This window comes from Motacilla alba, chromosome 29, assembly GCF_015832195.1.
Source record: "Motacilla alba alba isolate MOTALB_02 chromosome 29, Motacilla_alba_V1.0_pri, whole genome shotgun sequence".
NCBI lineage: Eukaryota > Metazoa > Chordata > Aves > Passeriformes > Motacillidae > Motacilla > Motacilla alba.
In genome coordinates, this window is record NC_052044.1 from 1,006,902 (window position 1) to 1,032,252 (window position 25,351).

General features: G+C 61.8%; 2 protein-coding genes and 2 non-coding genes across 7 annotated transcripts; all 4 read left to right on the top strand.

Moving 5' to 3' along the window:
* Positions 1-149: 149 nt before the first annotated feature.
* On the top strand, positions 150-16,847 carry KANSL2 (KAT8 regulatory NSL complex subunit 2). 4 transcript variants are annotated; one of them, XM_038164353.1, is made up of 10 exons: positions 150-221; positions 1,469-1,726; positions 4,864-5,042; positions 6,173-6,287; positions 7,463-7,626; positions 8,972-9,138; positions 10,315-10,411; positions 13,435-13,688; positions 15,557-15,742; positions 16,425-16,847. In XM_038164353.1, the coding sequence occupies exons 2-10, from the start codon at positions 1,476-1,478 to the stop codon at positions 16,539-16,541; spliced, it is 1,530 nt and encodes a 509-aa protein (XP_038020281.1). In that variant the 5' UTR covers positions 150-221; positions 1,469-1,475; the 3' UTR covers positions 16,542-16,847. The 4 variants fall into 4 exon arrangements, with proteins under 4 accessions (XP_038020281.1, XP_038020280.1, XP_038020282.1 ...); XM_038164352.1 differs by lacking the exon at positions 150-221 and adding an exon at positions 1,226-1,374; XM_038164354.1 differs by lacking the exon at positions 150-221 and adding an exon at positions 1,227-1,374 and having other exon boundaries at positions 16,428-16,847.
* On the top strand, positions 10,486-10,613 carry LOC119712805. The gene has a single exon (XR_005259873.1). It is a non-coding gene; the product is annotated as a small nucleolar RNA SNORA2/SNORA34 family (small nucleolar RNA).
* LOC119712804 lies at positions 16,240-16,368 on the top strand. Its single transcript, XR_005259872.1, has one exon. It is a non-coding gene; the product is annotated as a small nucleolar RNA SNORA2/SNORA34 family (small nucleolar RNA).
* Positions 16,848-17,156: 309 nt separating the features above from the next.
* Positions 17,157-25,316, top strand: NCKAP5L (NCK associated protein 5 like). The gene is given in 15 exon segments (XM_038164380.1): positions 17,157-17,308; positions 20,300-20,341; positions 20,443-20,549; positions 20,795-20,863; positions 20,985-21,023; positions 21,098-21,217; positions 21,304-21,417; positions 21,864-22,403; positions 22,406-23,601; positions 23,675-23,828; positions 23,895-23,973; positions 24,056-24,340; positions 24,456-24,595; positions 24,946-25,074; positions 25,077-25,316. Coding segments are annotated over 15 exon segments (3,213 nt in total). The 5' UTR covers positions 17,157-17,214; the 3' UTR covers positions 25,182-25,316.
* The last annotated feature ends 35 nt before the right edge of the window (positions 25,317-25,351 follow it).

Here is a 25,351-nt window from a genome sequence, read left to right on the forward strand (position 1 = left end):
CCCCCGCCCCGCTCCCGCCGCACCCACGTGTCGCGTTCCCGCCGCGCCGCCCCCACGTGACCCTAGGAAGGCGTGGTCGCTCCCCGCCTGAGTGACCGCGAGCTGGGCCAATCACGCGCGAGAACGCCCCCGTGCTCGCCGCTGATTGGCGAGCGGGCGGGCCAGTGAGGAGGTGGGGCGGGTGCACGGCGCGGCAGCGCGGAGGCCGCGGCGGCAGAGAGGTAAGATGGCGGCGGCGCCTCCTGCTCGCAATGGGGCTCGTTGTGCCCCTCAGCGCGGCCCCCGAGCTCTTCTCCAGGGCGCCTCCGTCCTGCACCGTCCCGGGTGCGGGTTTCCTCTCTCTCTCCGCTCCGGTAGCGCTTCCTGAGCGCCCCTCAGGGGTGCCCCTCACGCCCGCCGCCCGCGGACAAAATGGCGGAGCCTGGGCGGCGGGAGGGCGCATGCGCGGGAGCGCGGCGGCAGAGCACGTGCGCGGGCGGGAGAGCGCCGGGATGGACCGGGACGGGCACCGGGAGAGAGGCTGGGATGGACCGGGATATACCGGGATAGAGGCCGGGATAGATCCGGATGGGCACCGGGAGAGAGGCTGGGATGGACCGGGATATACCGGGATAGAGGCCGGGATAGATCCGGATGGGCACCGGGAGAGAGGCTGGGATGGACCGGGATAGATCAGGATGGGCACCGGGAGAGAGGCTGGGATGGACTGGGACAGATCAGGCTGGGCACCGGGAGAGAAGCTGGGATGGACCGGATTAGATCCGGATGCGCACCGGGAGAGAGACTGGGATAGACCGGGATAGAGGCGGGGATGGATCAGTATGGACACCGGGAGAGAGACTGGGATGTACCGGGATAGACCGGGATAGAGGCGGGGATGGATCAGTATGGACACCGGGAGAGAGACTGGGATGTACCGGGATATACCGGGATAGAGAGGGGGATAGATCCGGATGGGCACCGGGAGAGAGACCGGGATATACTGGGATAGAGGCTGGGATGGATCAGGATAGATCAGGGTTGGCACCGGCATAAACCCTGGGATAGACCAGGATGCGCCCTGGGGGACACCAGCCCAGAGGCGGGAATAGACCGGGCTGAGCACCAGAAAAGCCCGGGACAGACCGTGCTTGGGGCGGGGTGGGCAGCGGGGATGCCCCGGTACGAGGCGTGCATGGACACAGGCAGCGGGGCAGGACGAGTCACCGGGATACCCCGGGACAGAGGCAGCGATGGGCACTGGGAGCACCGAGGAGATGCCCTGGGGGTGCACGGGAGAAGAGGATCCCCCCAAGATTCCTGCAGGGCTTAAAGTCCCCTCCAGCATTACTGGAAATGACCTCCATAGGAGCAGCTTCGTGTTCTGCTGAAGGGGTCAGACTTTGATTCAAATTCTTCCCCGCTGCTACTTTTCAATGTGTCGGCGTTTTACTCCACTCCCTTCCCTCGCTCTGCCTCCCTCCTGCAGCGTCGGCATGAACAGGATCCGCATTCACGTCTTGCCCACCAGCCGGGGCCGCCTGACCCCGGTGCCGAGGCCTCAGGAGCCCCTGGCCTGCTCCTTCGCCCCCCGGCCCTGCTCCCAGCCCCGCCTGGAGGGACAGGAATTCTGCATCAAGCACATCCTCGAGGACAGGAACGCTCCCTTCAAGCAGTGCAGCTACGTGTCCGCGAAGAACGGGAAGCGTTGTCCCAATGCTGCTCCCAAACCTGAGAAGAAGGATGGGTGAGTTGCTCTTCCTCCTGGTTTTCCACTTCCAGACTCCCTGGAATTAAAACAGGCAGGGGGAGGTTTTTCTCTTTGTCTTCCCTTTTAAAGGAATGGTTGGAGTTGTGTCAGGGGAGATTTAGACTCGGTTTTGGGAAAAGGTTCTTCCCCCAGTTGAGCACTTGAGCAGCTCCTCAGGGCAGTGGTGACCTTCACAGCCCTGCCAGAGCCCAAGGAGTGTTTGGATAACGAGTGTTCCACCCAGGAGCATGGTGGCAATTTGGGATGTCCTAATTAAGGCCAGGAGTTGCACTTGATGATCCTTGTGGGTCCCTTTCAGGATATTCCACGATTCTTCTCTTTCAGCTGCTGCGTTTGGGTTACCTCTGACAAGCATCTCCCTTTTCCCAATAAGTTTTTAAGCTGGAGAGAGACTCCATGGAGTTATCTGGGGACTGCGGGCTGTGCCCTGACCCAGCAGAAGGTGGCTGCAGTGCTCCAGGCCCTGCGCTGGCTCCGTGTGTGCAGTCCCTCCCTCATCCCAGCACATCCCGTGCCAGGGGATAATCCCCAGCTCACATCCCTCTGCAGCTTTGGCCTGCTCGTGCTGCTCACATCCCTCTGCAGCTTTGGCCTGCTCGTGCTGCTGCTCTGCTGCTTCCCTGAGGCCTTTAAAATGCTCAGGGGGTGGATGATAGAGCACACATTCCTGACAGGAATTGCTTCCAGGGTTGACTGGGATGATGGGTGGTTGTCTCCACCCTGGTCCCATAAAATGTGGGGCAGGCAGAGTCCAGTGAGAACATTTAGGAGCAGAAGAGCTCAAAACCTCACCCACCTCGCTGGCTTTAACTGAGAGCTCTTTTTGCTCCCTGCTGCTGGTGCCAGAGGTGACATTCCCACAGTGGTGGGTGGGCTCTCAGCACTGCCAGGCTGCACCTGCAGCAGCTCCCTGTGAGGGATTCCAGGTGCCAGGGCTTGTTCCCTGTGCCCTTCTGCCCTGCCCGGGTGAAACCTGTATCCAGAGCTGCATCCAGAGCTGCAGCCAGAGCTGCCCCAGCTCAGGGAAAACACGGAGTGAGTCCAGAGACGAGCAGAGGGATGGAGCAGATCTCTTAGAAGGAAAAGCTGAGAGAATTGGGATTGTTCTGGAGAAGAGAAGCTCAGAGGTGACCTAATGGTGGCCTCAAAGTGCCTGAAGGAGCTGCAGGGTGCTGGAGAGACTTATTTACAAGGGGAGGAGTGCCAGGACAAGGGGGAATGGCTTCCAGTGCCACAGGGCAGGGTTAGGGGGGATATTTGGCACAAATTTCTCCCTGTGAGGCTGGGGAGGCCCTGGAATGGATTTCCCAGAGAAGCTGGGGCTGCTCCTGGATCCCTGGGAGTGTCCAAGACCAGGTTGGACAGGGCTCGGAGCCAGCTGGGATAGTGGAAGGTGTCCGTGCCCATGGCAGGGGTGGAAGTGGATGATCTTGACATTCCCAAGCAATCCAGAGCATGCTGGGGGGTCTGCAAATGCAGGAATGTGGAAGGTTTGGGAGCTGTCCCAGGGTTGGTGGCTGCTCCTTGGGAATGGCTGTGCTCTTTAAGAGTGGCCTCTTAAAAAGAGGATTTCCCCTCCCACCCCCACCCCCATTTGGTCTGGCACGAGGAAAACATGAAGATTTTAATCCCCAGCTTATTGTGGCATCGTGCATTTAAAACCAAGGCAGCTCAGAGCCTCAGGAGTGCATCGAGGCAAAAGCAGAGCAGCAGGATGCCCGGGAGCTGCTGCTGTGAGCCAGGTGTCCCCTCGGTGTCCCCTCAGTGTTTGGGTGCCCTGAGGTTGCTGAGCTCTGAAAGCTTGGATACCTGTGGCATTCACATTCTCTGGAAAAAATCCCTTTGCTCAGGATTTTTCTCCTGGGAAGCTGAGGAGCCTCAGAGATAAGGAAAACAATTCTTGTGTCATTTGCTTCTCCTCTGTTTTGCTCCTCTGGAACGTGTTGGAGATTGTTTCAGTGTTGTTTCCACTCTTTGGCCAATCAGTGCCAAGCTGTGTCAGGACTCTGCAAAAGTCCCAAGTTTTCATTATTATCTTTTTAGCATTCAGTATATTTTCTGGGTTTTTTTAGTATAGTACAGTATTCTTCATATAATATAATATTATAAAATAATCAGCAAAGAATCACAAGCTTTCATTATTATCTTTTTAGCATTCAGTATATTTTCAGGTTTTTTTAGTATAGTATAGTATTCTTTATATAATATAATATTATAAAATAATAATCAGCAAAGAGTCACAAGCTTTCATTATTATCTTTTTAGCATTCAGTATATTTTCAGCTTTTATTTTTTAGTATAGTACAGTATTCTTTATATAATATAATATTATAAAATAATCAGCAAAGAGTCACAAGCTTTCATTATTATCTTTTTAGCATTCAGTATATTTTCAGGTTTTTTTTAGTATAGTACAGTATTCTTTATATAATATAATATTATAAAATAATAATCAGCAAAGAGTCACAAGCTTTCATTATTATCTTTTTAGCATTCTGTATATTTTCAGGGGTTTTTTTGTATAGTATAGTATTCTTTATATAATATAATATTATAAAATAATCAGCAAAGAGTCACAAGCTTTCATTATTCTCTTTTTAGCATTCATTATATTTTCAGTTTTTATTTTTTTTAGTATAGTACAGTATTCTTTATATAATATAATATTATAAAATAATCAGCAAAGAATCACATGCTTTCATTATTATCTTTTTAGCATTCAGTATATTTTCTGGGTTTTTTTAGTATAGTACAGTATTCTTTATATAATATAATATTATAAAATAATAATCAGCAAAGAGTCACAAGCTTTCATTATTATCTTTTTAGCATTCAGTATATTTTCAGGGTTTTTTTTGTATAGTATAGTATTCTTTATATAATATTATAAAATAATAAATTATCTTCTGAGGACATGGAGTCAGATCCATCATTCCTCCCTGCCACGAGAGCCCCTGCAGATACAATAGATGGAGTTTGCTGATGGAGGAGGGATTCCAGCAGCAGCAGCTTGGAGACCAAGCAGGGTCAGGCTGGGGAGGGGGGCTCAGATCAGCTTTTAGCTTCCTCTACCTGAATTTCTCCACGTTCTGAACCCCTGCTTTGTCCCGCAGCACCTCGTTCTGCGCGGAGCACGCCCGGCGCAACGCGCTGGCGCTCCAGGCTCAGGTGAAGAAATCCAACCCCGGGCCCGTGGGCGAGACCCTCCTGTGCCAGCTGAGCTCCTATGCCCGGGCAGAGCTGGGCAGCCAGGGCGCCGAGAGCAGCCGCAGCGAGGCCAGCCGCATCCTGGGTGAGCACTGAACCCCTTGCCTCGAGCTTTTAGCCTCCGTTTCCTTCAAATCCTCTGCGGGTGCCAGCTGTTGGTGTCTCTGGGGCTGGATTGAAGGCCCTCGAGACAGTAATTCGTTGGGATTTAGCAGGAAATTATAGCACTGGAATTCTCTGCTTCCTGGGATGGCTGGAGCATCATTCCCACTGTGTCCTGGAATTCTTTGGTTCGTGGGAGGGCTGGAGCATCATTCCCAGTGTGTTCTGGAATTCTTTGGTTCGTGGGAGGGCTGAAACATCATTCCCAGTGTGTCCTGGAATTCTGTGGTTCCTGGCAGGGCTCCAGCATCATTCCCAGTGTGTCCTGGAATTCTGTGGTTCCTGGCAGGGCTCCAGCATCATTCCCAGTGTGTCCTGGAATTCTGTGGTTCCTGGCAGGGCTCCAGCATCATTCCCAGTGTGTCCTGGAATTCTGTGATTCCTGTCACGGCTCCAGCATCATTCCCAGTGTGTCCTGGAATTCTGTGGTTCCTGGCAGGGCTCCAGCATCATTCCCAGTGTGTCCTGGAATTCTGTGATTCCTGGCAGGGCTCCAGCATCATTCCCAGTGTGTTCTGGATTTCTGGGGTTCCTGGCAGGGCTCCAGCATCATTCCCAGTGTGTCCTGGAATTCTGTGGTTCCTGGCAGGGCTCCAGCATCATTCCCAGTGTGTCCTGGAATTCTGTGGTTCCTGGCAGGGCTCCAGCATCATTCCCAGTGTGTCCTGGAATTCTGTGGTTCCTGGCAGGGCTCCAGCATCATTCCCAGTGTGTCCTGGAATTCTGTGGTTCCTGGCACGGCTCCAGCATCATTCCCAGTGTGTCCTGGAATTCTGTGGTTCCTGGCAGGGCTCCAGCATCATTCCCAGTGTGTTCTGGAATTCTGTGGTTCCTGGCAGGGCTCCAGCATCATTCCCAGTGTGTCCTGGCTGCCCCAAGGTGGGAGGTTTCCTGTTTCCTGCTCCGTGTCCCTCCCTCGGAGTTTTGGGGTGGAGAATTCCCTCTTGGCACGAGGCAGGGCCTGCTCAGCTGCATGGGGCCAAGCTCCAGGGTGTCCCTGGCTGTCCTGGCATGTGGGACAGCGTCCTGTGACTCCGCTGCTGTGTCTTGCAGACGAGGACAGCTGGAGTGACTGCGAGCAGGACCCTGTCACCGTGGAGCAGACGTGGCGTGGGGACCCTGACAGTGAAGCTGACAGCATCGACAGCGACCAGGAGGATCCCCTCAAGTAGGTTGGGGAAGTGGTTAAATTTATATTTTGGGGGGGCTCAGCCTGGAAAAAAGGCTTGGGAGGGGATCTGGCTCTCCAAAAGTCCCTGACAGGAGGCTGCAGCCGGGTGGGGGTCAGGCTCTGCTCCCATGAAAAGGGACAGGACGAGGGGAAACAGCCTCAGTCTGTGCCAGGTGAGGTTCAGGTTGGAATTCCTTCATGGAAAGACTTGGCAGGCATTGGAACTGCCCAGGAAGGAGGTGGATTCCCCATCCCTGGAGGCCCAAGGAATGACGGGATGTGGCGCTCAGGGCTCCGATGGGGGTCAGGCACAGGTTGGACTCAATCAGCCTCTGGAGTTCTGGGATTCCACGGTGCCTGCTGCCTGTACACACATGCTCCATGCTCCGGGCTCACCGTGGCTCAGGGGACAGTGGTTGTGTCAAAAACGTGACAATATCAATGGTTTTCCATGGATTTGTGCCCACGTGGTTTGTTGGCTGTGGATACACTCGGCTCCTGGAGCTGGGGTTTTCTGGGCAGCACTTGCTGCTCATCCTCTTGCAGAGTGGAGTGGATCTCTCAGCAGCTTCTCTGGGTGATCCTATGTCTTAAAAAAAACCCTGAAATGGAGTATTTCAGCTCATCACTTGTGTCACCCAGAGTGTCCCCAATAACAGCAGTGTTGTTTGTGGGGGGGAACAGCCCAGAGGCACACCCATGTAATAATAATAATTAAAAAAAAATAATAAAAATCTTGAGAGAGCCCCACAGATTCAGAGAATCAAGCCTTGAGGGTCACCCAAATCCTTTGGGGGATCAGCCCTGAGGTACCCCCAAACCCTTTGGAAGAATAACCCTGAGAGACTTCCCCCAACCTTTGGGGGTTCAATCTTGAGAGACCCCCCACATCCTTTGGAGAATAGCCCTGAGGGACCTCCACACCCTTTGGGGGCTCATCCCTGAAGGACTCCCAGACTCTTCAGCAACCCCAGACCCTTCAGGGTTCATCCCTGAGGGACCCCCAGACTCTTCAGCAGCCCCAGACCCTTCAGGGTTCATCCCTGAGGGACCCCCAGACTCTTCAGCAGCCCCAGACCCTTCAGGGATCAGCCCTGAGGGACCCCCACACCCTTTGGGGGGGATCAGTCTCCAGGGACCCCCCAGCAGACCCTGTTCCCTGGCTTTTCCAGGCACGCTGGGGTGTACACAGCCGAGGAGGTGGCTCTGATCATGAGGGAGAAGCTGATCCGCCTCCAGTCCCTCTACATCGACCAGTTCAAGCGGCTCCAGCACCTGCTGAAGGAGAAGAAGCGCCGGTTCCTGCACAGCAGGAAGGGAGAGCACGAGGCCATCGGTGAGCCCAGACCTCCTGCCTGAGGGTGGGCACAGAAATCTGCTAAAAAAGGAGGGTTTGGGCCTTTCTAGAGGCAGATTTCGGGGCAGGGTTCCGCACTCAGCGTTTCGTCGAGGGGCTGGAGCACGAGGAGAAGGGTCTGGAGAGCTGAGGGAGCTGGGGAGGGGCTGAGACTGGAGAAAAGGGAGCTCAGGTGGGACCATCTCGCTCTCTGCAGCTCTCTGACAGGAGGGTGCAGCCAGGTGGGGGGTCAGGATTTGCTCCCACAGAACAATGAGACAAGAGGAAACGGCCTCAGACTGTGCCAGGGGAAGTTCGGGGTGGGCATCGAGAGGATTTCTGTGTGGAAAAGGTGGTCAGGCACTGCCCAGGGAGGTGGTGGAGTCCCAGTCCCCAACTGGACATTGCACTCAGTGCTCTGGTGTGGTTGGCAGGGTGGGGATCAGTCCCAGGCTGGACTCTGATCCTGGAGAGCTCTTCCAGCCCGAGTGATTCCATGATTCTGTGCTGGTCCTGTGCCCAGAGATCCGTATCACTGCAGTTCCAAAGCTCGTGCATTTCTTTGCTCTTCAGAGCTTGCAGCGTTGGCAGGAAATGAGCTATAATGTTAATTCTGAGACAAAAGTGCTTATTTTGTACTGGGATTTCCTGTTTTTTCCTTTCACGAACAAAAATATTCGTCCATAAGGCCTTTGGTGTGTGGACAGGAGCTGCTTCCACTAACACCAGCGCTGCTGTGCTGGCATATTCCTCCTTAGCAGGGATGCAGCTTTCCCTCTGCCTCTGCTGGCATTCTCTGTGTGCAGAGAATGCTCTTGGGAGCAGGAATTCCCAGTTCAACAGAGGCAAAACCCAGTTGTGTAACTGATCCCAAGCATTGCAGAGCGAAGGGCTCTTTTTTTTCCCAGCATCACCCTTTAATAGCTCATCCTGGAAAACGCCATAATTCAGCTCAGGCTCGAGTAAAAATAACCAGGAGTTTGGTACGTACCAATTTTGCAGAACTCTTTTTAGCAAACGAGGCAGAGAAAAGCAGATCCTGAGCGTTGCCCTGTAATTACACCAGGAATGCTGGCGGGAAGCTTCCAGAACTCGCACAGGAGTGACCTGGAATTTGACAAGTTTCCATTCTGCTGCTGAAATCACAACGCGAGGGAGCGGCCGAATTATTTTTAAAGGAGGTTTTAAAAATACTCTGTGGGCCCAGGAGCTCCTGGTGCTTGAGGAGAGAGGTCAGGACAAATTTTGGGATGGAACCTGCACCGCCAGGCGTCGCCCAAAGCCCTCCGTGGCCGATCTGCCGAAAAAACCGGGCAGATTCCTGACTCTTCCTTTATTCCTGCAGGGAGCAGCCTCCTGACGGGGCCAGAGGGGCTGATGGCCAAGGAGAGGGAGAACCTGAAGAGGCTCAAGTGCCTCCGGCGCTACCGGCAGCGCTACGGGGTGGAGGCTCTGCTGCACCGGCAGCTCCGCGAGCGCAGGGTCCTGGCCACCGACGGCGCGGCCCAGCAGGTCCGTGGGGACGTCCTGGATGGGCCTCTCCTCTCCTGTCTTTCTGGGAGTGACCCCAGACCCTGGCAGATTGCCTCGTGTAATGCCCTTCCTGCGAGGCTGCCACCCTCCTGGGTTTGGAGAGGCTCCTGGGGGTGTTGAGGGAGCTCTTGGGTCTGTGGGAGCTTCTGGATCTGTGGTGGCTCCTGTGTCTGCAAGAGTTCTTGGGTCTGTGGGAGCTTCTGGGTTTGTGGTGGCTCCTGTGTCTGCAAGAGCTCTTCAGTCTGCGGGAGCTCCTGTCCTTCCTGCAAGGACAGCCCAAGCTGCCACCCTCCTGGGTTTGGAGAGGCTCCTGGGTTTGTTGTGGGAGCTCTTGGGTCTGTGGGAGCTTCTGGATCTGTGGGAGCTCCTGTGTCTGCAAGAGCTCTTTGGACTGTGGGAGCTCCTGTTCTTCCTGCAAGGACATCCCAAGCTGCCACCCTCCTGGGTTTGGAGAAGCTTTTGGGTTTGTTGAGGTTTGTGGGATCTCCTGTGTCTGCAAGAGCTCTAAGGTCTCTGGGAGCTCTTGGTGTCCACACCTTGAATGCTAGGGTCAGTTTGAGGGTCAGATCCAGAGAAGGGGATGGAGCTGGCAAAGGGACTGGAGCACAAGAAAGGTCTGAAAAAAAGATCTCCTCATTCTGAGGGATAAAGGAGCTGGGAGGGCTCATCCTGGAGAAAAGAGGGCTCAGGGTATTTAGAAGCTTGAGGATTTTTGGGAGCTCCTGGGTCTGTAGGAGCTCTTGGCTTTTGGAAACTCATGGATTTTTAAGGCTCTCAGGTTTTTGGGAGCTCTGGGGTCTGTGGGAGCTCCTGGGTCTCAGTGAGTCCATTCCAGTGCCTGAAAGAGGTTTAATAAAAAGGGGGAGAGGGAGTTTTAAACAGACAGGCAGTGACAGGAAGGGAGGGAATGGTTTTAAACTAAGAGATGAGAGGTTTAGATGGGATATTGGGAACAAATTCCTCCCTGTGAGGGTGGGGAGGCCCTGGAATGGATTTCCCAGAGCAGCTGTGGCTGCCCCATCCCTGGAAGTGCCCAAGGCCAGGTCAGATGTGGCTTAGAGCAACATGGGACAGTGGAAAGTGTCCTTGCCTGTGGGAGCAGGAGCTTAAGGAGCTTTAAGGTCTCTCCCAACCCAAACCATCCCGTGATTTCAGGCTCACACCACCCGCTCCAGCCAGCGCTGCTTGGCCTTCGTTGATGATGTCCGGTGCTCCAACCCGTCCCTGCCGATGACCAGGCACTGCCTCACACGTATCCTTTGATCCCACCCTCCTCCTGGGTGTTGGCCAGCACTTTGCCCCGTGGCTGTGGCCCTTTTCTCCCTCCTGGCCCTGAATCAAGGCCCTCGGTTTGCCGTAGCCGTCGGTTTCAAGCAGGAGCCCAGAGGAAACGTCTCCCTGTCTGTTGGCGCTCCCGTCCCGTGGAGCAGCCAATTCGTGTGGGGGCAACAAAGGGCTGGGCTGGGCCCAGGGGTGCTCCTGCTGTGGCCTCCTGGGTCCAGAGCATCCAAACACGGTGGGCATTTCGCTTGGAAACAGAACCCAGGCAGGCCTGAGCTGGCATGGATCCCTTCCAGGGGTGGGGGTTCCACCTCCTTGAGCAGCTCTTCCAATGTCTGACCACCATTTCCACAGAAGAAATCCCTCCTGATGAATTCGGAAATTCCTGAAACTCCCCTGGCAAAACTTGAGGCTCTTCCCTCCTGTCCTGTCCCTTGGGAGCAGAGCCTACCCCCAACCTGAGGTCACACACACCAGAGCGTGGCCTTGGGGATTTTGGGGAGGGGGAGTTCGAGCCTGTTTGGGGCTGCTGTGGCCCAGCTCAGTCTCTGTGACCTTTCAAAAGGTTCTCGTGTGTGTGTGTGTGTCAACAGCTTTGAGCTGTTCCACTTCCCAAATCGGCCTCAGCTGTTGGAGAGCTGGCTCTGAAAGTTCCACTGGGATCCCCCAGCTCGGGGATGACCCCCAAATAGGGGATCAAGGATTCCCCAGCTTGAGGATGACCCCCAATAGGGGATCAAGGATCCCTCAACTCAGGTATGAGCCCCAGTATGGGATCAAAAATTCCCCAACTCTGGGATGACCCCCAATATGGGATCAAGGATCCCCCAGTTCAGGGATGACCTCCAATATGGGATCAAGGATCCCCCAGTTCAGGGATGACCCCCAGTATAGGATCAAGGATCCCCCAGCTCGGGGATGACCCCCAAATATGGGATCAAGGATTCCCCAGCTCAGGGATGACCCCCACTTTGGGGTCCATGACCCCAGCTTTGTCCTGGGAGCATCTGCTCCATCCACTCCGGTGGCAGTGGGTGGATGTGTCCAGGTTTGGGCTGGGCTGGAGCTGCAGGAGGGAGCAGTGGGCTGAGTCAGGACAAATTCTGGCACTGAGTCCCAGGGCTGAGCGAGGAGGAGCTTCTGGATCTGTGGGACATCTTGGATTTGTGGGAGGCGCTGGTTTTGTGTCAGCTCTTGGGGTTATCAGAGTTCCTGGGTCTTTGGGAACTCTGGAATTGTGGGAGCTCCCGGATCTGCAGGAGCTCGTGAGATTTTGGGAGCTCTTGGGTCGTGAGGAGCTTTCAGATTTCTTGGGAGATTCTGGATTCTTGAGAGCCCTTGGATTTGCTTTCTCCCTGGAGTTCTCAGACTCCCCCAGCCCTGTGCAGGGAGCAGGAGCTGGAAGCCGCCTTCATTTCCCTCTAACCACCACAGACCTCAAAATAAAGACAGGAGAAATCCCATAAAACAGCCCGAGAAGCTGCTGTTGGCAGCTGGCGCTCCCGGGAGGGAGGGAAGAGCTGGGTCTGGCGGGAGCTCTCAGCTGACTCTCAGTGACACAAACAAGCTTTTCCTCGGGCAGCCGATAACATCTGATAACATCTGCGGCTTTTCGGGAGGCTCTGGGGCTCCGTTTGCTTCCAGGAGCTGGATTGTTTGTGACAGGGCACCAAAGGGATGGGGGAAGGCTGGGAGGCTCCAGATGGAGCCTGGGATTTTTGTCCTCTTGGCAATCTGTGCTTTTGGCTACCAGTAAAGTCAGTGCTGGAGCTGGGAGTTGCTCCAGGAGATGAAAATCTGCTTTCCCCACCCCTCTGTTCCCTCACCACATCTTCCCTTAGGTGTCCCAGGTCCTCCCTCCTCTCTTGGGCTGGGCTCTGACATTGCTGCCAGCCCAGATTCTGGCTCCCCGTGGCCTGCCAGGAAGTGGATTCCTGAGAAATCCTTGGAGCAGGGAGGAGAGGAGGGAAGGGTGAATCTCAAACCTAGCCAGCTTCAAAAAAACAGGCTTAAATTTGGTGTCTTTTCCCAGTTTTATGTGGGTTTGGGATTTTTTTTCCCCTTTCCCATGCTGGTATGTATGAGGAAATTGCAGTTGGGATGATCCTGCTTGGAAGGGCATGGAAGAGGAGAAAAGTGGGAGGAAGAGGAGGAAGGGGTTGGAAGAAAAGGATGGGGATCAGAAGAGGAGAAAAGTGGAAGGAAGAAGGGGAAGGGATGGGAAGAAAAGGTTGGAAGAAGTGAATGGGGGTTGAAAAAGAGGAAGAGGTGGGAAGAATAGAAAGATTTAAAGAGAAGGAAAAGGAGGAGTGGAGTTGGAAGAGGAGGATGGCATCAGAATAGGGCTTGGAAGAAGAGGATGGGTGTGGGAAGAGGAGGAAAGGGTTGGAAGGTGATGGCTTCGGAGCAGGCTGGGTTTTGATCTGTGGCTCCTCTGCCTCTGGATCGCTCTGCAAGTGTGATGCAATTGAAGCAGAGTTTCTGTTTGGGATTATTAAAGGCAGGAAATCCCATTTACACCTCGGGCAGGAACAGGTTTTCCACTGGGAAGGAAAATGCAAGTGGGAAGATAGGAATACCATAACTGAAATCCTGGCTGTGGAAAAGGCATTGTGTGCACTGGGATCTCCCTGCCTGTGGGGCTGGAGCTGATCCTTTGCCATGGATGTCTGCAAACAAAAGTTAATCCTGTGCCTTTGTGACATCCAGCTGAGAATCTCTGAGTGGTTTCCAGGGATCCAGCCACATCTCCCAGCCCCCACGGCAGGGGGGGGACAACTGTGGCTGTTGTCCCAGTTTTCCATCGTGGAAATTATGTCACCCACATCCCTGGGCAGTTGGGGTGCAGCTCTAGCCTCTGGATTCCTGATCTGGGAGAAACTGGGGTGGGTTTAACACCATTCGTGGGAGAATTTGGGGCGTTTCTCAGCATTTCCCCCCCTGGATGTGTCTCTGGCCGTACCTCTGCTGCTTTCCTTGACCTGCCCTTCCCAGATATCTGCCAGGATACAAACCAGACGCTTTTCAAGCCATGCCAGGGCTCCGAGGAAGTTCCCTGCAACAAGCCCGTGCCCGTCAGCCTGTCTGAGGAGCCCTGCTGCCCCCTGCACCTGCGGCTGCCCCCCCAGATGTACGTCCCAGAGCAGGTCCTGGCCGTGCCCCAGGAGCTGGGGGCTGCCCCCACGGAGCTGTACCTGAGCGCGGCCGAGCTCCAGCCCACCGAGAGCTTGCCCCTGGAATTCAGCGACGTAAGTGGCAAAGCTGCCCCTCTGCCCCACCTGAGAGCCCACCTGCAGCCAGCTCTGGGCTCCTCAGCTCAGGAGGAGCTGCTGGGGCGAGGCCGAGGGCTGGAACAGCTCTGCAGCCAGCCTGGGGATGTCCAGCCTGGAGAGGAGAAGGATCCAGGGACACCTTAGAGCCCCTCGAGGTGCCTGCAGAGTGCTGGAGAGGGACTTGGGACAAAGGATGGAGTGCCAGGACAAGGGGGAATGGCTTCCAGTGCCAGAGGCAGGGTTAGGGGGGATATTTGGCACAAATTTCTCCCTGTGAGGCTGGGGAGGCCCTGGAATGGATTTCCCAGGGAAGCTGGGGCTGCTCCTGGATCCCTGGGAGTGTCCAAGACCAGGTTGGGCAGGGCTTGGAGCCAGCTGGGATAGTGGAAGGTGTCCGTGCCCATGGCAGGGGTGGAAGTGGATGATCTTGACATTCCCAAGCAATCCAGAGCATGCTGGGGGGTCTGCAAATGCAGGAATGTGGAAGGTTTGGGAGCTGTTCCAGGGTTGGTGGCTGCTCCTTGGGAATGGCTGTGCTCTTTAAGAGTGGCCTCTTAAAAAGAGGATTTCCCCTCCCACCCCCACCCCCATTTTGTCTGGCACGAGGAAAACGTGAAGATTTTAATCCCCAGCTTATTGTGGCATCGTGCATTTAAAACCAAGGCAGCTCAGAGCCTCGGGAGTGCATTGAGGCAAAAGCAGAGCAGCAGGATGCCCGGGAGCTGCTGCTGTGAGCCAGGTGTCCCCTCGGTGCCCCCTCGGTGTTTGGGTGCCCTGAGGTTGCTGAGCTCTGCTCTTGGAGCCAAAGCTTGGATCTCCTTTGGAGTTTGGTGATGCAGCAGCAGGAGCCAGGACAACAAGCGGGGTCAGGCTGGGGGAGGGCTCAGACCAGATCCCAGCCCCCTTTCTGTGCAAACAGGAGGTGGATTTTTTCATGTTTCAAGGGAAAAATGGGACTGTTTTCCCTGATCCTGTCCCCTTGAGAGGGTTCCGAGCTCCCTCCGGAGTGCTGCGGATTCATGGAAGCTGCTGGGGGGGCATCTGTGTTGTGTCTCACCTCGTGCCAGGCTGGGGAGGTGCCACTCGTGAGTCACGGGAATCTCACCCTCGTGTCAAACCCCCTTTGGAGCCAAAACAAATCCCAGCCTCTGCCGAGTCCCAGCCTCTTCCGAGTCCCAGCCTGTCCCCTTGTCAGGGAGGGCAGATGGAGGAGTGCTCCGAGCCTGTCCGTCCCCATCTGTGCTGTCAGGGCAAACACAGGAGCTGTGACATCCTAGGAGAGGGTGGGGATGTCCCAGGTGTCCCCAGCAATGTGTGTGACATCGTGGAAATGCTCTGGGGGTCCCCAGCAATCTGTGTGACATCCTGGAGATGGGGGACTGCTCTGGGGGTCTCCTGGAATGTGTGTGACATCCTGGAAGTGCTCTGGGGGTCCCCTGGAGTGTGTGTGACATCCCAGAGATGCTCTGGGGGTCCCCTGGAGCGTGTGTGACACCCTGGAGAGCAGGGACTGCTCTGGGGTTCCCCGGAGGGTGTGATTGGACCCTGTCAAAGCCCTTCCAGGTGCTGGAAGGACACTTTGGGGACAACACATCACGCTGGCCTCCAGGTGATGTGTCCCACACCTTGTCCTCAGCAGTGCCAGCTGGGATCATGGCATTCCAGGAGGAGGAGGAGGAGGGGATTCCTGGGGTGTGTTCCTGGCTGCTGGCCGGGGGCCCCCCTGGCATGGTGCCCACTCCTCCTCCTCCTCCTCCCTGCCTTTCTCCTCCGTTTCCTGCTGCCTCGCAGCACTGGAGCCTCCTCAGCCCCCTCCTGATGAGTCCTGCTGTTTCCCCTGCCAGGACCTGGACGTGGTGGGGGACGGCATGCAGTGCCCCCCGTCCCCTCTGCTCTTTGACCCTTCGGCGACCCTCGATCCGTCCCTGCGGGACATGGCCGAGGCTCCCATCGACATCCTGGCGCTGGAGGAGCCGGACAGGGGCAGCTCCTGCACCCCCCTGCTCCCTCCGGCCGAGGGGCCTGCCCAGGTACGGCCAGGTGGGACCAATCCCCCCCTGAGGTGGGTTTTTCCCAGCAGGACCCCCCCTCTTCCTCCTGCCAGGCCCGGAGGCTCCCACACAGCAGCTCCTGGGTGTGTGCCCGTGGTCTGGATGGCATTAGGAGTGGCAGGCTGGTGGTGGCAGCCGGAGGGTGGCTCTGTGGGTGGCTCGGTGCCACCCTTGTCCTGGGGATGGATGTCCTGGGAATGTCTGGGACGCTGGGGATGTCTCGCCAAGAGGTTCGCCTGCTGTTGGAACCTCTTAATCCCAGCTGGGGGCTTTTAGGGGAGTTGTTTCCCAGCCCAAGCGTTCTCCTTTCTTCCTCGGAGTCTTAATTTTCACTGGGGTAACTGAAATTTGTTCCTCTCGTCCTGGCTGGATCCTGGGGCTTCTTCAGGGTGTCCCCACGGGGACAGGTGATGTCACCCTGGCATGGCTCCTGGCGTGAAGGCCAAGTTTTGGGGTGGGGTGAGGGGGCCACAGCCCAGGCTCTGACTGAAGACCCCCAGTTTGCTGTAGCTGTTGGTTTCAAGCAGGAGCCCAGAGGAAAAAATCTCCCGGTCTGTTGGTGCTCCCATCCCATGGAGTGACCAATTCGTGTGGGAGCGACACCGTCCCACGCTGTCCCAGCACTGCCAACACCCCATCCCTGGTCCCTGTGCTGTCCCAGCAGTGTCACCTCCCGTTCCAGCCCCGGCAGGAGCAGCAGCCACAGGAAACGACCTCGTCCAACCCGGCCCGGGGAGCAGCGGCCAACGGGAGCCTGGAACCGGGGGCCGTGGGCTGAGCTCGGCAGCACCGGGGTCCCCACACCCGGGGGACCCTCGCCGTGGGATTTGGGGGGGGCTGGAGCCCCCCGGGATGAGCTGATTCCTGGAGCCACGGGAACCCCGCAAACCCCAGGATGGGGCTCCAGCCCCTCCCGTTCCTCCGTGGGGATGGAGGAGCCGCAGGAGGCTGGGGAGGGAAACCCTGAACTTCTGGGGGGTCTCTGCCGTGCCCTGGGGGGGCTGATGTGGCCCTGGGATGTTTTGGGGGGGACACAGGTTCCATCCCGCGGGGTCCCCCACAATAAAGTGATGGAGGTGGCTGCTCAGTGTCCCCGTGTCGTGTGGATGAGCCCGGAATTGGGGGGGGGGGGGGGTCCTGGGGGGCTGGGTGTCTTCCTGGGGAGGGGGGGTGACCCTGCTGCTGCTACCGGGGGGGGCTTTGGGGGTCACCCCTTATTCCGGCTCGGCTGCCGTGGCAGGGGGGACGCGCTCGGGGGGGGCTCCGTGCCGGGCCGGTCCCATCCTCGGTACCGGTTCCCGCCGGGAGCCAGGAGGGGTGGGGGGGGGGGTACCGGCTCCGCTCCGGGCGGTTCCGGGGATCACGGGAAGGGGGGATTCGGGGAGGGGGGGGTGCCCGGGGCGCGGATTGGCGGCGGCGGGGGCGCAGGGCGGGGCCGGCCCGGTGGAGCCATGACGTCACCGCCGCCGCCGGTCCCGCCCCGGTCCCGGTCCCAGCCCCGGCCATGCCGTCCCGGCCCCGGCCCTGGCCCCGCCGTAGCCCCCGGTGAGTCCGGTCGCTCCGCGGCGAGGGGCAGGCGGGGGGACCGGGGGGATCGGGCCGCTCCTCGGGGGCACCGGAGGCGGGAGGGACATCCGTGGCCTCCGGGCACCGGATCGTGCCGCGGGAGGGTGGGGGTTGAGCCCGGGGGAGCGGCGGGGGTGGCCCGGTCGGTGGCGTTCCGCGTGTCCCCCCCGGTGCATCCCCGTTGTGTCCTCGGCTCTCCCCGCTGTCCCCGGTGCATCCTGGGGTGTCCCCGCTGTCCCCGGAGCATCCCGGTTGTCACTGAGGTGTCCCCACTGCACCCCGGCTGTCCCTGGGGTGTCCCCACTGCACCCCGGCTGTCCCTGGGGTGTCCCCAGAGCATTCCGGCTGTCCCCAGGGCCACCAGTGAACGCTGACTATCCCTGGGGTGTCCCCATTGCACCCGGACTGTCCCTGATGTGTCCTCAGTGTCCCCACTGCATCCTGGCTGTCCCTGATGTGTCCCCAGTGTCCCCACTGCACCCCGGCTGTCCCTGATGTGTCCCCAGTGTCCCCACTGCACCCTGGCTGTCCCTGATGTGTCCTCAGTGTCCCCACTGCACCCCGGCTGTCCCTGGGGTGTCCTCAGTGTCCCCATTGCACCCCGGCTGTCCCTGGGGTGTCCTCAGTGTCCCCATTGCACCCCGGATGTCCCTGAGGTGTCCTCAGTGTCCCCACTGCACCCCGGCTGTCCCTGGGATGTCCCCGGTGTCCCCAGTGCACCCTGACTCTCCCTGGGGCATTCGTGGTGTCCCCAGTGCATCCTGACTGTCCCTGCAGTGTCCCCAGTGTCCCCACTGCATCCCGGCTGTCCCTGCAGTGTCCTCAGTGTCCCCACTGCATCCCGGCTATCCCTGGGGTGTCCCTCACCGTCTTTCATCCCACCCGCCCGTCCCCGGTGTCCCCAATACACCCCAGCTGTTCCCTGTGTGTGTCTCCGTTGTCCCCACCACATCCTGACTGCTCCTGGTGTCCCCACCGCATCCCTGGCTGTCCCTGCGTGTCCCCGGTGAATCCCAGCTGTCCTCGATGTGTCCCTGCACCCCGAGGCCATTTCTCTAGCACATCCCACTTGTCCCCGGTGTATCCCGGCTGTCCCCAGGGTGTCCTTGCTGTCCCTGGTGCATCCTGGCTGTCCCTGCTCTGTCCCCAGTGCGTCCTGGCTGCCCCCAGAACAGCTCAGCGGGGTTGGGGACACTCGGGGCTGTCACCCCATGTCCCTGGGCTCGGCATGGGGACCCTGGTGTGGGACAGGCCAGGGCCAGCCCATCACAGCCACGCTGGCACGTCCTGGGCTGCGCTTTGGGCACGTGCCGTGTCCCCACGCCGTGTCCCCACAGTGCCCGGGCCAGCGGGGACACGGTGACTGGGGGGCGCTGGGGAGGGGACACTGGCTCTGGGTGGCCCTGGCTGTGCCGGAGCCGTGTCCCCCCCTCCCCACAGGGACCCTCGCGCTGCCCCCGCGGGGCCCCACGCTGGGGGAGGGGATGGCCTCGCTGTCCATCTGTCGGGGCCCCCCCGGCTGTACCCGCCGGGGGCTTGGGGGGGCCGCGGGCTGCTCTTCCCCTCCAGACGGAGCCTCACTTCCCCCCGTGACGCAGCCGGAGCCGCCGGCCCCGGGGCCGCTTCCTGCTCGGGGGGCAGGCGAGGGGCCCACGGGCACCTCGGGGACAATGGGGACCGCAGGGACCCGCGTGGGTTCGCCCCACGGGCTGCAGGGGACGGGGACGGCGCGTGCGAGGTCTGCCCGTGTCCCCCAGACCTTCCCCTCGTCCCTCCATCACCCCCAGAGCCTCTTCTTGTCCCCCGCATCATCCCCCAAACCCTCCTCTTGTCCCCTCCGGTCCCCCTCGTCCTGCCGAGCCCCCCCTCCTCGCCGCGGTGCCGTGGGGTCCGGGTGAACCGGGGACGCGCGGCCCCGCGTGAACCCCAAAACCCCGAGCCTCACCCTCGAGGGGCGGGGGGCGGAGGCCACGGCCGGGGGTCCCGGCTCGGCTCCGCGCCTGCAGCCCCGGGGGGCTCCCCGAGGGGTCGCGGGGCTCCGGGCAGTCCCTCCAGAGGGTGGGGATGCCCGGTGGGGATCCCTCCGTGCTCTGCCCCGTCCCTCCGGCGGTGCCCGGTGCCGCGGGGGGGGGGGGATTCCCGGTGCTTCCCCTGCCGGGATGATTCCCGGTGTGCCGGTGCCGTCGCTCCCGGGGGGCCTCAGCTCCGGTTTCCCGGGGCTGGCGCTGGCGGAGCCGCGCACCGGGGGAGGTGGCGGCTCCATCCCGGCTCCTCCCCGGCCGCGGCGGGAAGGCGGAGCCGCCGCCGCCGCCTCCCAACAATAGCGCGGCCGGGCCGGGCCGGGCCGGGATGGAAACGCCGCCGTCGCCGGGACCGGCCCCAGGGCCGCTCTGAGCCGCGACTGCCGGCGCCGCCGGGAGCCCCGGGCGTGAGTACGGACCGGGGCCGGGGCTCGGCGCAGGGACGCAGTGGCACCGGCGGCGGGGGAAGCCCGGGGTGGAGCGGGGGGTGTGCGGCACTGGCGGGGGGGGGGGCCCGTCCACGGGCCGGGGGTCCTGTGCACCGGGGCTGCGCATCCCGGTGCCCCGGAGCCGGGGTTAGCCCCGGGGTGCTGCGCATCCCGGTAGCCCGGAGGTGCCGCACATCCCGGTGCCCCGGGGCTTGTGCCGATTCCGGTCCCGGTGGTGCTGCACATCCTCGTGACCCTGTGCCGGTGGCGGTCGCGGTCCTTGGGGCACACCGGTGCCCCGGGGCTGATGCCGGTCCCGGTCCCGGTGGTTCTGCACATCCCGGTGCCCCAGGGCTGGTGCCGGTCCCGCTCCCGGGCGTGCTGTGCATCCCGGGGCCGATCAGCTTCCCCTGTAGCAGCGGGAAGGAGGGGGGCAGAGGAGGGGTCCCTGCGGCTCCGGAGGGCTCAGCACTCGGCCCTGGGGGCTCCATCCTCCTCCTCAGCCCCGTTCTCCCTGGCAGGTGACGCCGCACAGCTTCGGGGCTGGGGACATCCGGAGCCAGGTAAGAGCGGGCCGGGCCGTGCAGGGCCTGGGGGTGCCTCAGGCCGGGTGCCACCGGCCAGGGGCCAGCAGGGAGCCCGTGCTGATGCGTGTCCCCCTCAGCAGCGATGTCGGAGAGCGTGGCCGAGGCGCCGGGAGCCGGGAGCCCGGCGGCGCTGGGCGAGACGGGCACCAGCCACGAGCTGCTGCAGCGCCTGCGGGAGCTGGAGGTACGCGGCGATGGCACCACCAGGACACCGTGACCGTGGCCGCCGTGCAGGCAGTGCCAAGAGCCAGCCGTGGCCAGTGCCACCTGGCGATGGGTCGCACTTGCCCGTTTTTCATGGCCCTCGTGTGCCGCCGCTCGTGGGGCAGCCCCGTGCTGCTGTGTGTGGCACCAGGAGGCAGAGGGTCTGCTCGGTGCCACGGGGATGTCCCCTGAGCCGTGCCCTGAGCTGGCCTTGCTCTGTTCTAGGCAGAGAACTCAGCCCTGGCCCAGGCCAATGAGAACCAGCGGGAGACGTACGAGCGCTGCCTGGACGAGGTACTGGGGAGCGCCCACACGCGCAGGGCACGTGTGCCCACCTGCGTGCTGGGCAGGAGGCTGCGTGTGCCCTGTGCCCTGTGCCCTGTGCCCCAGCCCAGACCTCCCCTCTCCTCCCCAGGTTGCCAACCACGTGGTGCAGGCGCTGCTCAACCAGAAGGTGGGTGTCAGGAGGGTGTCAGGGGGCTGGGAGGATGCTGAGGGTCCTGGCTGACCCCCCCACACCCTGGCCAGGACCTGCGTGAGGAGTGCATCAAGCTGAAGAAGCGTGTCTTCGAGCTGGAGCGGCAGAACCAGGTGCTGAGCGACCTGTTCCAGCAGAAGCTGCAGCTCTCCACTGGCTCCCTCCCCCAGGTGTGCCTGGGGCTGCATCGGGGCTGGGGGGTGGGAATGGGGCAGAGCCCCCCCAAAGCTTAACCCAGCATCTCTCTCCTCTCCAGCTGCCGCTGCACCCGGTGCCAGTGCCCCCGGATGTCCCAGTGACCCCCCCGCCAGGCTCTGCTGAGCAGGAGCCCCCCCCGCTGCTCCCTGGCCTCTGTCTGTCCCTGCCCGAGGTGGGTACCAGTGTTCCCAACCCTTCCTCTCCCTGTGTCCCCCTCTCTGGGCAGTGTCACCTCCTTCCCCACTGTCTTTTCCCAGCGTGTGGTGTCACCAGGCCGGTGACATGCGGCTTCCCAGGCCCACGGTGTCCTGTCCTGTCCCCTTCCCTGCATCCGTGGTGTCCCCATCCATGTGCTTTTGGCACTTTCAACAGGGTCCCTGTCCCTGTGGTCCCTGTGGTGTCGCCTCTCCAGGTCCATAGTGTCCACCGCCCCAAGCCCCTCCATCTTTGATATCTCTGGCTCCAAAACCCATTGCCCCAGATGTCCCTGTCCCCATTGTGTCCCCATCCCAAAGCCTCTTGTGTCCTTCTCTGTGTTTCCAGAGTGTCCCCCTCTGGTACCAGGGGGCTCAGCGCCAGGTGCTCACCTGGTGAGGTGATGGAACCCTGTCCCCACAGGTGCTGCCACCAGTGCCATCGGGCAGCCCTGGCCTCAGCCCCGGTGCCCCGCCCCTGGATGCCCTGTCCCCGTTTTTCAAAAAGAAAGCCCAAATCCTGGAGGTGCTGCGCAAGCTGGAGGAGACAGACCCTCTGCTGGGACCCGCCCCGGCCTCCCCCGGCTCCCCCGAGCCCTGCGCAGCCCTGGCTTGGCCCCCCTGCCCGCTGCGGGGGCCGGGGGCTGCGGGGGGCTGGCGGGGCACCGAGGGCAGCCCCTGCTCCTCTCCCGAGGAAGGGGGGCCGCCACGGGGGGCTCTGCTCAGCGCCTTGGCCGAGCGGCTGCTGCGAGGTGAGGGGGGGGGGCTGCTGCCGGCGCAACGGGGAAGCCCCCGGGGGTCCCCCCCGGCAGCGGCGCGGGGAGCACCCCGCTTTCCTGGGACTCTACACGCCGGGCGAGGAGAGCCCCGAGGGGGGCTTCACCCCGCTCTCACCTGGCGGGGTCCCCAACTCCCTGCCCTCCCCCACCAAGGTGCTCAAACTGCCGCCCCCCCCCCGCGGGGCTGCGCCTCAGCCCCCAGCTCGCCCACCCCTCCAAGATCCCCTGTCGCGGCGCCCACCCCGAGGCCTCCCCGGTGCTCAGCCGCCGCCCGTCCCCCGACGCCGCCCCAGAGCCCGGATCCGCCGAGCCCCCCGCCTTCGCCCACCCCCGCACCTTCGAGGCGGCCGAGCAGCCCCCCGCGCCCCCGGCACCCGCGGCCGGCGGGGAGCGGGCGGCCGCTTCCCCCCCCAGCTCTCGCCGTGGCACGGGGGGCTCGGCCCCCTGCCGCCGCCCTGGCAAGAAGCCCCCCGAGCCGGGCTACCTGCCCTTCAAGGAGCGCCTGGCAGCCCTGGGCAAGCTGCGGGGGGCTGAGGGCCGAGAGCCTCCCGGCCCGGGGCGGCCCGAACGGGGCCACGGGGCCGAGCTGCGCCCCCCGGCCCGAGGGAATTTGGGGGGCAGCCTGAAGCACCCCGAGCCGGCGCACGGCGCGGAGCCCCTGGCCCGCTGCTACTCCTCCGGCTCCATGGGCGACCCCGGCAAGGCGGGGGGGGGCAAGGGCCGCCCAGGCACCGGCCGGACCCCCTCCCGGACCCCCCCCACGCCCCCTGCCAAAACCTCGCGCAGCCCCCACGGCAGCCCCACCAAGCTGCCCACCAAGGCGGGCAAAGCCGGGGCACCGCGGGGCGAGGAGCCCGCGGGCGCCAAGGCGGGCGGGGGTCCCCACAAAACCCCCGCGGAGCCCGCGGAGCCCACGGGGCCGGCGCCGAGCGCCGCGGGGCACTCGGCCATCGAGGAGAAGGTGATGAAGGGCATCGAGGAGAACGTGCTGCGGCTGCAGGGGCAGGAGCGGGCGCCGGGCGCCGAGGCCAAGGGCAAGGCAGCGGGGCTGGCGAGCTGGTTCGGGCTGCGGCGGAGCAAACTGCCCGCGCTCAGCCGGAGAGGGGACGGCGGGCGAGGGCGTGAGTGGGCTGGGACCCCCGCACCCCTTCGCCGAGAGGTCAAGCTGGCCGCCCGCAAGCTGGAAGCCGAGAGTCTCAACATCTCGAAGCTGATGGAGAAGGCGGAGGATCTGCGGAAGGCGCTGCGGGAGGAGCACGCGTTCCTGCAGGGACTCGCGCTGGAGAAGGGGCGTCCCCGAGGGCCCCCGCGAGGCCCCGGCCCCCTCCCCGTCATGTACCAGGAGGTGACGGCCGAGACCTTCATGCAGCAGCTGCTGGACAGGTGAGCTCCCACCTGGGTCCCCTGGGGGTGGGGGTGAGGGTGGGGTGTCCCCCTGATCGCTGCCTCCCCGCAGGGTGGACGGGAAGGACGTCCCCTACGAGACCCGGCTGGAGCACAAGCGGGAGCTTTGTGACCTCCGGAGGGTCCCCCCCGACGCCAAAGAACCGCGGCTCTGCCGCCCGCCCCGCAACGGCATCGTGGGACACGTGCGGGAGCCCTCGGACAAGGTGAGGACCCCGCAGGCCTCCGCTCCGGGGGGACCCCTCAGCCCTTCAGCCTCTGCATCCCCGCAGGTGCCCGACGTGGGGCTCCGGGATGAGCTGCCGTCCGACGAGAGCCTGTCCGAGTCGGGGACGGGGCAGCATTTCGCCGGTGAGGGGGCGATGGGGAGCTCAGGGCGAGGAGGGGGCACCAGGGTGGGCTCCCGGCACTGACCCCTCCCCATGTCCCGCAGCCTGCGGGTCTCTGACGCGGACACTGGACAGCGGGATCGGGACCTTCCCGCCCCCCGACTATGGGGGGGTCCCCGCCAAGAGCACCCCCAAACCGCGGGGCCGCCCCGAGCCGCTGCCCGGGGCCGTGCCGGCCGCCGTCACCAAAGTGCCGCGCAAGGCCCGGACGCTGGAGCGGGAGGTGCCCAGCGCCGAGGAGCTGCTGGTACCGGGAAAACACCGGAGCGCTCCGAGCTGCCGCCTCCCGGCCCCCCCGAGCTCGCACGGGCACCGCGCCGCGCCCCAAGGTGGGTGTACCCCCCGCCCCGTGCGCACCCGCGTTAAGGTGCGGGGGGTCTCACGGAGGGGAGGTGGGGTTCGTGGGGGCCCTGCAGGTCAGCGCTGCCCCCGTTGTCCCCGCAGACACCGGGGATGACGCCAGGAAGGCACGGCGGGTCCAGCAGAGCAAGAACTGGACCTTCCCCAACGCCAAAGCCTGCGGTGCTGCCGACCCCTTCGTGTGCCCCCCCGGGGGGCTGGAGGGGCTGCATCGGCCTGCGCAGGTAAGGGCAGGTTACGGACCCCCCAAATCTTTGAGTGCCCCAAAACCTTGGGGTGGGGTCCCCAAAACTCCGGAGTACGGACACTGAAACTGTGCAGCAGGACCCCACAACCTCGGCAGAGGGACCCCAGACTCTGCTGCCCACGCTGTGGCGATGAAGCCAGGGGGAGAGGATGTGGGGGGGACACTCCTCAGAGTTCTGTGATCATTTGCCACACGTGGCCCGCGGTGGTGGGGAGGGATTTAAAGCGGCTCTGGGGGGGGGCACAGAGCTTCCCCAGCACGGCGGAGGGATGGATGTGGCTGTCACTGCCACAAGCAGCCCTCCCTGCCCACGCTGTCCCTCCCCAGGCCCCCGTGTGCAGCCCGGCTGGGCACCGGGGGGCATCCCCGGAGGCGCCCCCGCCGCTGCCCCCCGCCCTGAGCACTAGCAGCAGCCGGACCCCAGCGCCTCAGACGTGGGGGACGAGGGCAGCACGGAGGCACGGTCCCGGGACGGGGGGCACGGCCCCGCCGGGCTGGAACACTCCGAATCCCTCAGCGACTCGCTCTACGACAGCCTCTCCTCCTGCGGCAGCCAGGGCTGAGCCGCCCCGGCGCCGCTCCCGCGTCTTCCAGCCCGTCCCCGCCGCTCCCCGCTCCTGCTCTGAGGGTGCTGCCCGGGGTGGGAGTGTCCGGTGTCCGTCGCTCCCTTGTCCCGGCTCTCTCCGATGGTGCTACGGCCCTGTACAGCCCCTGCCTGATGGGTTTTTAACTC